The 13661-nt window shown below is 41.2% G+C and overlaps 1 protein-coding gene across 1 annotated transcript in view; it reads left to right on the top strand.

Moving 5' to 3' along the window:
- The window catches only part of LOC141141378 (aminopeptidase NAALADL1-like), a 79843-nt gene that overhangs the window by 48141 nt on the left and 18041 nt on the right, over window positions 1-13661 (top strand). Inside the window, exons 13-15 of the mRNA XM_073629040.1 lie at window positions 3540-3628; window positions 4502-4592; window positions 7919-8000. Coding sequence (XP_073485141.1) covers window positions 3540-3628; window positions 4502-4592; window positions 7919-8000 — 262 coding nt within the window. The remainder of the gene's footprint in view (window positions 1-3539; window positions 3629-4501; window positions 4593-7918; window positions 8001-13661) is intronic.

The raw sequence follows: 13661 nt of genomic DNA, 5'->3' as shown, positions 1-13661 counted from the left end.
TCATTTTGAAGGATTGTCCCTATTTTTGGTCTGGTGAAGAAATCCCTATTAGGAAAATATACTATACTAATAAGTGTTATACTAGACTAAACTTTTTTTTATCCAACCTCTACTTTTTTTTTTTGGGCATTTTGAAAAGCCATTATTAATATTATACAGGAGTCATAAAGCATCAACAATATTGTGTGATTTGTGCCACCAGAGCAAAACAAAATTGTGTAAACCAAGCTCAAAAATCTTATCAACGATTGGGGTTTGCTGCAGCTACAATTAACCACTAATAGTAGTGGAAATAGTATAGTTACATAGTTACATAATAGGTGAGGTAAAAAAAAGACATAAGTCCATCAAGTCCAACCTGTGTGTGTGCTTTTATGTCAGTATTACATTGTATATCCCTGTATGTTGTGTTCAGGTGCCTATCTAATAGTTTTTTGAAGTTATCGATGGTTGGACCGACTGCTGGATTATGGACAGCGTCTCCATATTTGAACCTTTCTTTCCTGATGAAACGGTTCAGATAGGTCAGATCTATGACAGGCCTCCATGCACCGTTCTTCTTTTGTACCATAAAGAGAGGGGAAAATCCTAATGCCTTGCTGGTTGTCTGGGACAGGAATAGCAGCGCCTTGTTCCAGTAAAGATTTTACATAGGCTGATAGGATCTGCCTTTTTTCTTCTAAGGCAACCTAGTCAGCACAAAGCACCCTACAGGCTGCACTACCTGTCCCCTTGAAGCCCCTTACCTGGCACAAAGGAACAGGGGCTAGGGGAAGTCACCGCTATAAGCCCGCAAGGATTCCCAAAGCTTGCAGGCTCTTCCCATGTTTAAAAAGGGTGCCCCTGTGACGTCACCGCCGTGGGTACAGCATTGCATGACCGCACAATTACCGGTTAAAATAGCATAGTGCTAAATAGCAAAAATGGCCTGGTCATGAAGGAGGTAAAACTACAGTGGCTGACTAATCATTTATTGCGTTTTTGGTCCATGTAACAGGGGGATTTGATAGGGGTGTGTTCATTTTTTATGCACTAAGTTGGGAGGTATAGGTCATGTGCAACTGGCACCTTTGTTCTTGTGCCTGATAAGAAACTGTCTGCTCAGCATGGATCAATATTTTAGATAAGAATTTTTTCTATTGCTCAACAGTCATCATTAAAATTTAGACTTCCCTTCTGGCACCTTCCAGTATATGACTGAATCTGATTGGTGACTTAAGCCTAGTACATGCAATGAGAATATCGGACGTATGATCATCCTTTTTTTTTTTTTTTTTTGCGTGCTAGTCTTATATTGAAATAGGTTACTACTGCTTTGAAAATTCTTGGAACACAGAATATAACTTTGGAACTACTTTGTGTACTAATTACCAATTATCAGACCATTTCTCAGAATGCTTTTTTTTTCAGCTGATATTCTTATCGTGTGTACGGACCTTTATGGGTGATAGGAAAGGGTTTTTTTATCTAAAACATGTTTATAAGTACCAGTGGGTGTGCGACCAAATCCAAAGATGGTGGCTTTCAAAAACAAGGGCATTTTTGCTGTGTTGCATACTGTATGTATTTGCCCAGCTCCATTTCAGCTTGAATGGAGCTTGATGCATCTTGACAAATTAAGTTGATTACATTACATTTCATAAAAAAACTTCATGCTGTCCTGTCTTTGAAAGAGAAATTACAGGATACAAGTAAAATCTTTCAGTGAGCTGCTCATGCTGTTAAGCAAACTCTGCAACTGTGTGAGTGAGTTCCCTCATGGTTTACCTCCATTTGAGTTCCCTGAAAGTCAGAATCCACAAAGGTCCTCATATGTGCGGTGGCTTAGTCTACCTCCAATACGAGGTTCCACAACTTTGCCTATTTACAGAAAAAAAATACTGCCGCTCCCCTCCACATCAGATGATTACCCCATTCCCCATATTCTGCCACCGCACTGTTACTCTGTATGAGACAAAAGTTCAAACTCTACGTAAGCTTTATGTTGGATGGGTTCAGAGCTTCATAAGGTCCATGACTTTCCCCTCATGGGTTGGGGCCTGACAGTTGGCTGCTCAGGCCCAAGCACTGCATCCTGGAAGGAAGGAAAGGAGTCATGTGCTCCCTCATTCCTGAAAGTAGCAGGTATTTTCAGGCAGAGGGGAACACAGCAAAGTTGAGTTTCAGTAGATGGCAGGGGGGTGCTGTGGTTTCAAGTGGGTGTGTTCAGGAATACCATTACAGCACTAAAACATGTAGGAAAATGGGGTTCCCTGATCAACAGAATAATAAAATATAGGCAAAACTAGTGGAATGGTGCACTTTACCACAGTCTAAAAAAAAACTGAAGCCCTGAGCAGAGTCCTCCTTGTATACATTTCAAGGATTTAAAGAGGAGTTCCACCCGAGGTCCAGTCAAAAAAAAAAAAAAATTAAAAGTCAGCAGCTACAAATACTGCAGCTGCTGACTTTTAATTGGATACTTACCTGTCCCAGGGTCCAGCGATGCGGGGGATCGAAGCCCTGCTTGTCACCCCCTCCGTTCAGCGTTGCCGGCATTGCAACTGTGGGCGCCGGGCTGTGGCTTCACAGCCTGGCACCCACTGCACATGCGCGAGCGGCGCTGCGCGCCGTGATTGGCCGCTCAGTCACCTGGGACCTGTAATGGGGGAGGGAGGGAGGGAGCAGAGCTGAGCCCTTCCTATGCCGAGGGGGAAGTGATGTCACCAGCCCAGGCACTGGAAGAGGCAGACTATGAGGGACCACCTAGCAACAGGCATTTAGAGGTAAGTAAAAAAAAAAAAATATCCAAATTTTTTTTGTATTTTTTTTTAGGATTTTTCATGTAGTTTTTTTTTTTTTTTGGGTGGAACCCCACTTTAATTCACAGTTTTTAATGGAGTGCATGTAGGCAGGTACTTTCTTCACTGAAGGTGGTGCTCTTCTGCAGCAGTACTGCAGTTGGAGAGGAAGTCAAGAGGACAACAGTTCTTCTATGGTTTCCTGGGTCACTGGGGAAGCGTCCAATTGGATGCTGCTGCCCCATGTGACTCTGGCAGCCATCTTGGGTCAGGCAAACCCTATTTAAGGCCCTGGGTCCCAGGTTTTGTGCGCATTTGCAAGTTTGTAGAGTAGGGACAGGTACCCTGCCTGGTATGGACAGTACTAGTGGCAAGGGAAGGTTTCTGATGAGGAGGGATAGCGTAGGGCTCATAACTTCTCTGGACACCTGCCTGTTGGGCACAAGACAGCCAGGCCACATTCTTCCCCTCTCTGCAGACACTGCTCTTTATTCACTGATGGAACTGTGATTGTTCTTGGTTTGAGTGTCTCTCCAATAGGTTAGTTATGAACTGTTTCTGCATTATTTCAATACAAGTTCTCTCATTGCACTGGGACTGAGTGTGTATTTCCGCTGCACCCCACCTACATACACCTTCAGGAAAAGTGTAGTGTCAGAAAGCCCACTTTGCCTTATCAAACCACTGTTTTATTTTCTGTGAATTTATAGAAGATGCATGGCTACTAAAATTTTAGTGTCTCAAATTCTGTTTACACAGGTGAAACATCCATCAAATTCTCTTACTGTGTATGATAACTGGAAGGATAACTCTAATCGTGACAGCCCGCAGTATGGTGTCATCCCTCAGTATGTGCTTTATTTTTACACTGATAAATGTATTAGCATGCTATAAGACGGTGTTTCTCAACCAAGGTGCCTTTTGAGTTACCCAAGGGTGGGGCGAGTGTGAGACACAGTTTGACCTGGATCAGCTTCATGAGTTGCCATGATGTGGATGGGCATGCCAAATGAACCACAACAATCAATGATGCTCGGCGGCATTATGCACGGCATCATTCACTCCTATGGTGTTGGCGGCCAGCCTACCCGTACCATGGCAACTCATGACACTGATCCAGGGCAGATGGCATGCAGCATTCAGGAGGGGACAGAAGCTTGGCTCCTCCAGACCTTCTCCACCTCATGTCCTCTGCTATGCAGCTGGAGTAACAAAATTAGGACTTTGATGTGAAGAGGGGACTGTGTTTGGGGGGGGACTGTGTAATTTTGGGGAGGGGGGGATTGCTCTGTTGTGATAAGAAGACTCTGTGATAGGGGGAATCTAATGTGATGGGGGACTCTGACATATAGGAAGCATTATAGGGGGACTCTGGTGTGATGGATAGACTTTTGACGCGATGAGCGACATCTGATGTGTAGGGGGCTTTTGATGTGAAGTTAACTTCATCAACGTGGTTGTGTGCATTGTCCCAGGCTCAGGTATCCCATTGATAAGTAAAATTTATGTTTTTTACATTTTGGACTGGACTACCTGGGGATTTTTCATATTTTTAAAGGGTGCCATGAATGAAAAAGGTTGAGGGACCCTGCTGTAGAATCAAGGGGTGTTAAATGTGCCTTGTAGAACCTTATATCTATAATTTCCTATTGCACTTTATTGCCTTAGCATGTTTGAGCTAAATTCTGCCTTTCTTATACATATATGTTTTGTTCTTCTAGAATTGGACTTCTGGGAATTGGAAGTGATTATGCTTCATTTCTACACTACCTGGGAATAACCTGCATGGACATAGCATATACGTATGACAGGGTAAATTCACTTCCTAAAATGTTTGCAGAGCTCTCTTGTTGCTGTTTTATAAGATAGGTTACAGGATAAAAGCATTATACTGTTATATTCAAAATTAGCGTTTGTCGCCAAAAGAGCACTAGGTTTGAACTTATGTGATCAGGAGGGCAAAATGTACAAAGCTGAGGGCATGTATCATGAAATATGTGCCAAAAAGGCAGACAGAGGGCGAAGAAATAGTCACCATTATTGCCTGTAAGGCAAGAATATTGGAAAGATAACGTCTTCACCTCACCTGCCAGTGACACCTGTCCCAGTACTGACTATGAAGTCAGACCTTGATTTGCTTCCACCAGTTCTTTTACACACTTTACAATTACTCATAAACCAAAAGCATAGAGGGAAGCTACTGCATACTTTGCAAGGCCATGCACTCTTGTGGTCCAGGCTCAGTCCATAGGAGGGTTCTGCTTTTCTTTTTTATGCTTAGACGGGTAGACCATAAAGCCACCAATCCACCCTTCTGATAGAACTGCCGTCACTGGCCACCACAGCCTCCTCTCCCAAACTGACTGTTTCTCCTCCTTTTTACTTATCACTCTATTATCCATAAGGTTAACACGAAGGTTTACACTTCATTCCCCATTCCCGTACACTGTAGGATTTCACTCTCAATCTGTATTCACAGTTAAGCAGACCACATGATTCACTTAACCAGTGACTTCGTGTCAACTAAGTTGGCATGATGTACAGGATATTTTTTAAGCAGTTTAATTTCAACACTCACATGTCAATACAACAGATAACATAGGACAGTAAAAGGCAAATTTGTCTCATACCTTCAGCTTGTAATGGTTCTCAACCAATAGTAATTTGCTCGTTATACAGTCCTGTTTTAGGGTGCCGCCAAGGGGTACCCCACTAAAGTTTAACACTACATCTCTGGTTATGAGACTGAGAAGGACCACACACAATCTCCAACCACTCACTGGCCCAATACCGTCTTGCTTAAATACCCCTGGTATGCGGAGTTCAACAGACCACATGGCAGACACACCACAACATGTTTACCCTTACATCGCTAGACAGCAACTATTTAATGCAATACACAAATGACACAGTTGGCATCTCCCTACACCTTTACCAACTTACCATGCCTTGTTCTGCACTATTTGGGGGCAGACATCTCAGTTCAGGCAGGACTTTACTTCCCTATAATGTCAGAACTGCCCCCTGATAACTGGCGATATGATGACTATTGGCAGGTTATTGAATCATGTGCTTGGAAGCTTGTTAAATGCAGAGAATACTTTACTTTCGTGGAGGATTAGCAATGCATGTCTTACAGCATTAGGAAACATGACACAGGAAAATACAAGTACATGCACTTAACATGGACAGCACATCCTGTTATTACTTTACCATAGAATAACAGTGGAACCTTGGATTACGAGCATAATCCGTTCCAGGAGAATGCTTGTAATCCAAAGCACTTGCATATCAAAGTGAGTTTCCCCATAGAAGTCAATGGAAACGAAGATAATTCATTTTGCATTGACTTCTGTTACATGCAATACCACATGTGGCCAGAGGTGGGGGGGCGCCGGAGAGCCTCGGGAATACTCGGGGACAGCTTAGCTGAACTCGGAAAGGCTCGGAAACACTCGAACTGAGTATTTCCGAGTATTTCCGAACAGCTCTGAACCGTTCCTAGTGTCACGGCGCCCCTGCACCTCTGACCAAATGCGGTACTGCATACCCCATTAGCTTGAATTTTGCTTGTTTTGCGAGACAACACTCGCAAACTGAGTCAGGATTTAAAAAAAAAAAAGCTGCTTGTCTTTCAAAACGCTCGTTAACCGCGTTAATCGTTAACGAAGGTTCCACGGTATAATACTGCAGTGCCACCTGGATAGATAGGTATAATGCATATACACAGTCACAGTATGTAAGCAGATTGCTGTTGCTTTTCCAACAATGACTAATGATCAAGAAGCAGCAAGAAAGGTAAAAAGGGACAGCTCAGATACACGGAATGATTGAAGAAGCATAGGGATTCTCGTCTGCAAGTCCCCAGGTTCAGCTTCCCCTCCAGCAAGGAGAACAGTAAATGCAATACACATTATCATGCAACATTATGTGCTTCAAAGCACTGCGACAGATTGAATAGGCCCAAAAAGGGTAAAATTACAGAAATATAGTAATGTTAAAGAGAACTCATTGCATTGTATATACTAAATATTGTATATTTTATTGGGTGCCTAATAGTGTGCTTTTGAGGAGCATGCCACTGTGCCCCTTGATTAAAAACCAATCTGTACCTATGAAGCAGTGTGGCTCGCAGGATTGTAAATAGCCCTCTAGTAAAGTGACTAACCTTCCCAGCCCAGACAATCAGGATGGGGCTATACCTGTAAGAAAGTAAAAGGGAAATTTTCAGTACAGAAATACAGTGGAACCTCAGTTTGCGAGTGACGCGGTTAACGAGCGTTTCGCAAACCGAGCACTGTATTTCTAAAAATCCTAACTCGGTTTGTGAGTGTTGTCTCGCAAAACGAGCAGGATTCAGGCCAAAAGCGGTGTGCAGTACCGCTTTTGGCCTGAGGTGGGGGGGCGCCAGAGCCAAGCAGAGCTGAAAGTCGCCAATCGGCGCCGTTCGGAAATGCACGGAAAGGCCGAGGACAGTTTGGCTGACCTTGGCAAACCTCAGAAAGGCTTGTGAACAGAGTCTTTCCGAGGTTTGCCGAGGTCAGCTGAAGTGTCCCTCGGGCCTTTTCGGCCGTTTCTGAGGCTCTCCAGCGCCCCCAGCCTCTGGCCACATGCGGTATTGCATCCCATTGAAGTCAATGAACAAATTATTTTCGTTTCCATTGACTTCAATGGGAAAACTCACTTTGATATGCGAGTACATTGGATTATGAGCATACTTATGCCTTATGCTCGTAATCCGAGGTTCCACTATACATTCTTGTGTTGCTGACTTGTTTTTAAAGTTGCCCCTTCCTTATGCCTTACTTCACATCTTGGTGAATCGCTGACCTAGAAAAAGCACAAAAGAGGAGAGTTTAGTTATCAGACTTCACTTGCTGCAGGTTTCTCCCAGGTTAGTGACTCACAATGCTGTAACAATATAATCAGAATTACAGCTAGGGGCCTATACCTTTTCAAGAGATGACTAGCCTGTACAACTGTGCAAATCCGAAGGTAAGGATGGAGTTCAACTTGAAGACAAACCACAATGGCAGTTCCTGTATTTGTACTCTCACAAGTTAATTTTTCTGCAGATTGTAGAAAGTTAATTTATGAGTTCAGATCCTCATTTTGTTTCTTTTCTTTTAACCCCACAGAGAGTGACATCAGCTCGAATATACCCCACCTACCATACAGCGTTTGACACATTTGATTATACTGCTAAATATATTGATCCAGGTAAAATACAGTTGGGTGTATAATTTACTAGTGCTATTTCCAAAAAGTCTATTCGTTATTTCATATAGACAACATGAAGATCTACTGACCCTCATTTATTAATGTCTCTGAAATGAAAACTGTCTGTACTGCTTCATTGCGACCCAATTGGATTTGACAATTGGAGCTTGAAAGTATCACAGGACAACGTAGACAGTTATTTCAGAGGCTTTGATAAATAAATCTTAAAAATATTTTTAAATCTTGTGACGTGATAATGATGTATTGCAACCCACGTGAAGAATAAAAATGTGGCGCTATTCTAATCACTCTTTCCGTAATATTGCCATTATAAGTGAATATCCTAAATTCATAACCCTTTTGTTCAAAGGGTGTGAATCAAACACATAATTAGTGAAAAATAGTGATAATAAAAATCAGAAAATACAAACAAAAAAACAAAAAACAAAAAAACACCAAAACGCAATGAAGTGACTTCAGTGACTCAGTGATATTGCTGAAAATCGCAGATGTGTCAATTCTATAATCAAGTGTGCAGTTGATCAATACCACACTCAGCATGAACTTCGTGACTAAATAACAAAAAAGGTCCAATAGTAAGTGCACATATGTGAAATAAAAAGTCCGTGTTGAAGATGCACAATAAATAGTGTCACAGCAAATCTTGGAAGATCCTGCAGTAAACTTGAACTCTCCACCACACCTCTGTGTTCAGTGTTCCCTCTCCCAATAGACAGTCTCTTACCAACTCTGTATGCCTCCACTTTCGTATGAGGCTAGCAAGCATAAGAATATCCAGGCAATCAGAAGAGGTTAAATGTATTCCATTCAGGGACTCGTTCCATATGTAAATGAGAAAGAACTCCCAATAGTGTGATAACGTAAAAACTTTTAATATCCACACTATAAAATACACTACAAAAGGTACACTCACATTGTGTCAACTTTATAACAGCACATCAAAACACTCCACGGCACTCTGTGCACAGCAATCTCAACAAGGTAATCTGGGTGGTCTATCCTAAGGTTTTCACATAGGGTGTGTGGTCACGGCGGACCTCAATGCCAGCAGTGTGTGTAGGGGTCTATCTCACCCACTCCTCGCTCGCTCTTCCAATGACTCCTCCGTCTCCCTGACAAGTGAACCGCAGCTCCTTGTTCTATTAAGCCACACAGTCTCTGGTGTTTATCCTTCTCTCGGCCTTGCCCCCGACATGTTTCGCTACAACTGCAGCTTATTCATGGGATAGGCCGCTCAGATTGTCAATCTACTTATATAACCTCCCTCCCCTCTGTCTAACTAAGGGGATCTCAGTGCGCATGCGCGTCCCGCGTGTCCCGCGCATGCGCAGTTAGAGTGTCCCCATAACGCGCAAACCACAGCTAAATACAGCTGTCTGTTTATCCTGTCATGTTATTCTCTGCAGCGGTTTCAAGTTATTAGCATCCCCCTGCTCAATATCTATGGATCTAAGTGTCCTAAAGCCCAATGACAGTTTAAAAGTTATATTGAATGTCCTGGAATGTATTTCAGAGCGCTTTATGCGCTTCATACTGACACAAACTAAATAAATAATATAGGAGTGCTTTAATCCCCTCTCCATTACCCCTAGGGATCCAAAGCTTCTCAAATTGTCAACTAATACTCTCATTGGTCTGTAACATTGAGTGTCCTCACTACCATACATCAAAAAGAGGTGTAAAACCATATATTAATAATCTGTAGCTCTAAAAATTAAAAATTATAAAAATATATATATAATGCATAAAATTATATCAAATGGAAGAATGGGCTTGGCTAAATTCAAAATAAAATGAGATCAGACATATTGCATCTGATGTTACTACAACTGCCTCTATTAATATCAGTCATATGTGACCAATTTCAGGAATACTAATGCAGTATTCCAAAAAATTCTGCCTGAAACCATTGTATATCTATAGCTATATCACATATCATTATATTAGGATATCTATACTCCATATTCTCACATAGGTAATATATCCATTACTTCTAATTGGCATGGTCATAACTCGAAGTTATCATCTGATTATCTTCAAAGAATAATAAATCAGGAACATACATACAGTACGTGCACAAATATATATAAAAATATAAAAAATATATATATATATATAAAGATAAAAAATTATATTATGTAAAAAACTGGACAATCTACTACCAGGCATCGCATTATCTTACTGTTAGGATAGTTCTGTATTCATCTTATCTCAAAATAACCCTATTTATCCTGCAGGAAGTATGAATACAACTCTGGGGTATATGGGGAAACAGTACCATTTTACCTGGAGGCAGGTATTAATGTGCCAATCTTAAACCCGGGAGAATATGCCTACTCAGCTAAAAATCGTTGATGAAGCAATTGAGGTCTAGCTCAATGTTGAGCCCCCTCGGAGTGAGGCTTTTAAACAGGAATATCCATTCCGTTTCTCGGCGTGACAAATCCCTCACTCTGTTCGAGCCTCTCCAGGAGGGGTATACCACCTCTAAGCCACAGAATTGTAGCAAGGATGGGTCCCGTTGATGTTTCTCCCTAAAGTGCATAGACACGCTATGATACTTGTACCCATTTCTTATGTTGGTCAGATGCTCACTAATCCTAATCTTTAGTTGCCTTTTCGTTCTACCAACATAATACAAGCCACAGGGGCACCACATGAGATATACTACATGTGTGGTGGTGCACGTGCTAAATTCCTTGATCTCAAGGTTTGAGATCAAGGAATTTAGCACGTGCACCACCACACATGTAGTATATCTCATGTGGTGCCCCTGTGGCTTGTATTATGTTGGTAGAACGAAAAGGCAACTAAAGATTAGGATTAGTGAGCATCTGACCAACATAAGAAATGGGTACAAGTATCATAGCGTGTCTATGCACTTTAGGGAGAAACATCAACGGGACCCATTCTTGCTACAATTCTGTGGCTTAGAGGTGGTATACCCCTCCTGGAGAGGCTCGAACAGAGTGAGGGATTTGTCACGCCGAGAAACGGAATGGATATTCCTGTTTAAAAGCCTCACTCCGAGGGGGCTCAACATTGAGCTAGACCTCAATTGCTTCATCAACGATTTTTAGCTGAGTAGGCATATTCTCCCGGGTTTAAGATTGGCACATTAATACCTGCCTCCAGGTAAAATGGTACTGTTTCCCCATATACCCCAGAGTTGTATTCATACTTCCTGCAGGATAAATAGGGTTATTTTGAGATAAGATGAATACAGAACTATCCTAACAGTAAGATAATGCGATGCCTGGTAGTAGATTGTCCAGTTTTTTACATAATATAATTTTTTATCTTTATATATATATATATATTTTTTATATTTTTATATATATTTGTGCACGTACTGTATGTATGTTCCTGATTTATTATTCTTTGAAGATAATCAGATGATAACTTCGAGTTATGACCATGCCAATTAGAAGTAATGGATATATTACCTATGTGAGAATATGGAGTATAGATATCCTAATATAATGATATGTGATATAGCTATAGATATACAATGGTTTCAGGCAGAATTTTTTGGAATACTGCATTAGTATTCCTGAAATTGGTCACATATGACTGATATTAATAGAGGCAGTTGTAGTAACATCAGATGCAATATGTCTGATCTCATTTTATTTTGAATTTAGCCAAGCCCATTCTTCCATTTGATATAATTTTATGCATTATATATATATTTTTATAATTTTTAATTTTTAGAGCTACAGATTATTAATATATGGTTTTACACCTCTTTTTGATGTATGGTAGTGAGGACACTCAATGTTACAGACCAATGAGAGTATTAGTTGACAATTTGAGAAGCTTTGGATCCCTAGGGGTAATGGAGAGGGGATTAAAGCACTCCTATATTATTTATTTAGTTTGTGTCAGTATGAAGCGCATAAAGCGCTCTGAAATACATTCCAGGACATTCAATATAACTTTTAAACTGTCATTGGGCTTTAGGACACTTAGATCCATAGATATTGAGCAGGGGGATGCTAATAACTTGAAACCGCTGCAGAGAATAACATGACAGGATAAACAGACAGCTGTATTTAGCTGTGGTTTGCGCGTTATGGGGACACTCTAACTGCGCATGCGCGGGACACGCGGGACGCGCATGCGCACTGAGATCCCCGTAGTTAGACAGAGGGGAGGGAGGTTATATAAGTAGATTGACAATCTGAGCGGCCTTTCCCATGAATAAGCTGCAGTTGTAGCGAAACATGTCGGGGGCAAGGCCGAGAGAAGGATAAACACCAGAGACTGTGTGGCTTAATAGAACAAGGAGCTGCGGTTCACTTGTCAGGGAGACGGAGGAGTCATTGGAAGAGCGAGCGAGGAGTGGGTGAGATAGACCCCTACACACACTGCTGGCATTGAGGTCCGCCGTGACCACACACCCTATGTGAAAACCTTAGGATAGACCACCCAGATTACCTTGTTGAGATTGCTGTGCACAGAGTGCCGTGGAGTGTTTTGATGTGCTGTTATAAAGTTGACACAATGTGAGTGTACCTTTTGTAGTGTATTTTATAGTGTGGATATTAAAAGTTTTTACGTTATCACACTATTGGGAGTTCTTTCTCATTTACATATGGAACGAGTCCCTGAATGGAATACATTTAACCTCTTCTGATTGCCTGGATATTCTTATGCTTGCTAGCCTCATACGAAAGTGGAGGCATACAGAGTTGGTAAGAGACTGTCTATTGGGAGAGGGAACACTGAACACAGAGGTGTGGTGGAGAGTTCAAGTTTACTGCAGGATCTTCCAAGATTTGCTGTGACACTATTTATTGTGCATCTTCAACACGGACTTTTTATTTCACATATGTGCACTTACTATTGGACCTTTTTTGTTATTTAGTCACGAAGTTCATGCTGAGTGTGGTATTGATCAACTGCACACTTGATTATAGAATTGACACATCTGCGATTTTCAGCAATATCACTGAGTCACTGAAGTCACTTCATTGCGTTTTGGTGTTTTTTTGTTTTTTGTTTTTTTGTTTGTATTTTCTGATTTTTATTATCACTATTTTTCACTAATTATGTGTTTGATTCACACCCTTTGAACAAAAGGGTTATGAATTTAGGATATTCACTTATAATGGCAATATTACGGAAAGAGTGATTAGAATAGCGCCACATTTTTATTCTTCACGTGGGTTGCAATACATCATTATCACGTCACAAGATTTAAAAATATTTTTTAGATACTATTATACACTAAGTGGCAGCTTTAGATAGGCTTTACCAATTGATGTTTATCACCATCTAATTGATTTGCTCCGAGGCGCAGTGGTGGTTGGTTGTGTGTATGTAGGACGTTACACATAGAAGGACCGTTTATTCATTGATAAATAAATCTTACTGGTCCCTTTTGAAGTCTTGCCATTAGGTAAGTGTTAAAAAAAAAGTCATAACTCTAATAGTAAGCTCTAATGAGCAGGGCCCTTTGATTCCTACTGTATTAAAGTCTATTGTATTTGTACTGTCTACCCTCAAGTTGTAAAGCGCTGCATAAACTGTTGGCGCTATATAAATTCTGTATAATAACATAGCTCCCAACTGTCCCTGATTTCGAGGGACTGTCCCTGATTTGGAGCAATGTCCCTCTGTCCCTCATTCCTCCTC

The sequence above is a fragment of the Aquarana catesbeiana genome, linkage group LG04 (genome assembly GCF_042186555.1).
Source record: "Aquarana catesbeiana isolate 2022-GZ linkage group LG04, ASM4218655v1, whole genome shotgun sequence".
In the NCBI taxonomy this organism is placed as follows: domain Eukaryota; kingdom Metazoa; phylum Chordata; class Amphibia; order Anura; family Ranidae; genus Aquarana; species Aquarana catesbeiana.
The sequence above is the reverse complement of the archived record's forward strand: the minus strand, read 5'-3'. Positions and strand labels throughout refer to the sequence as shown.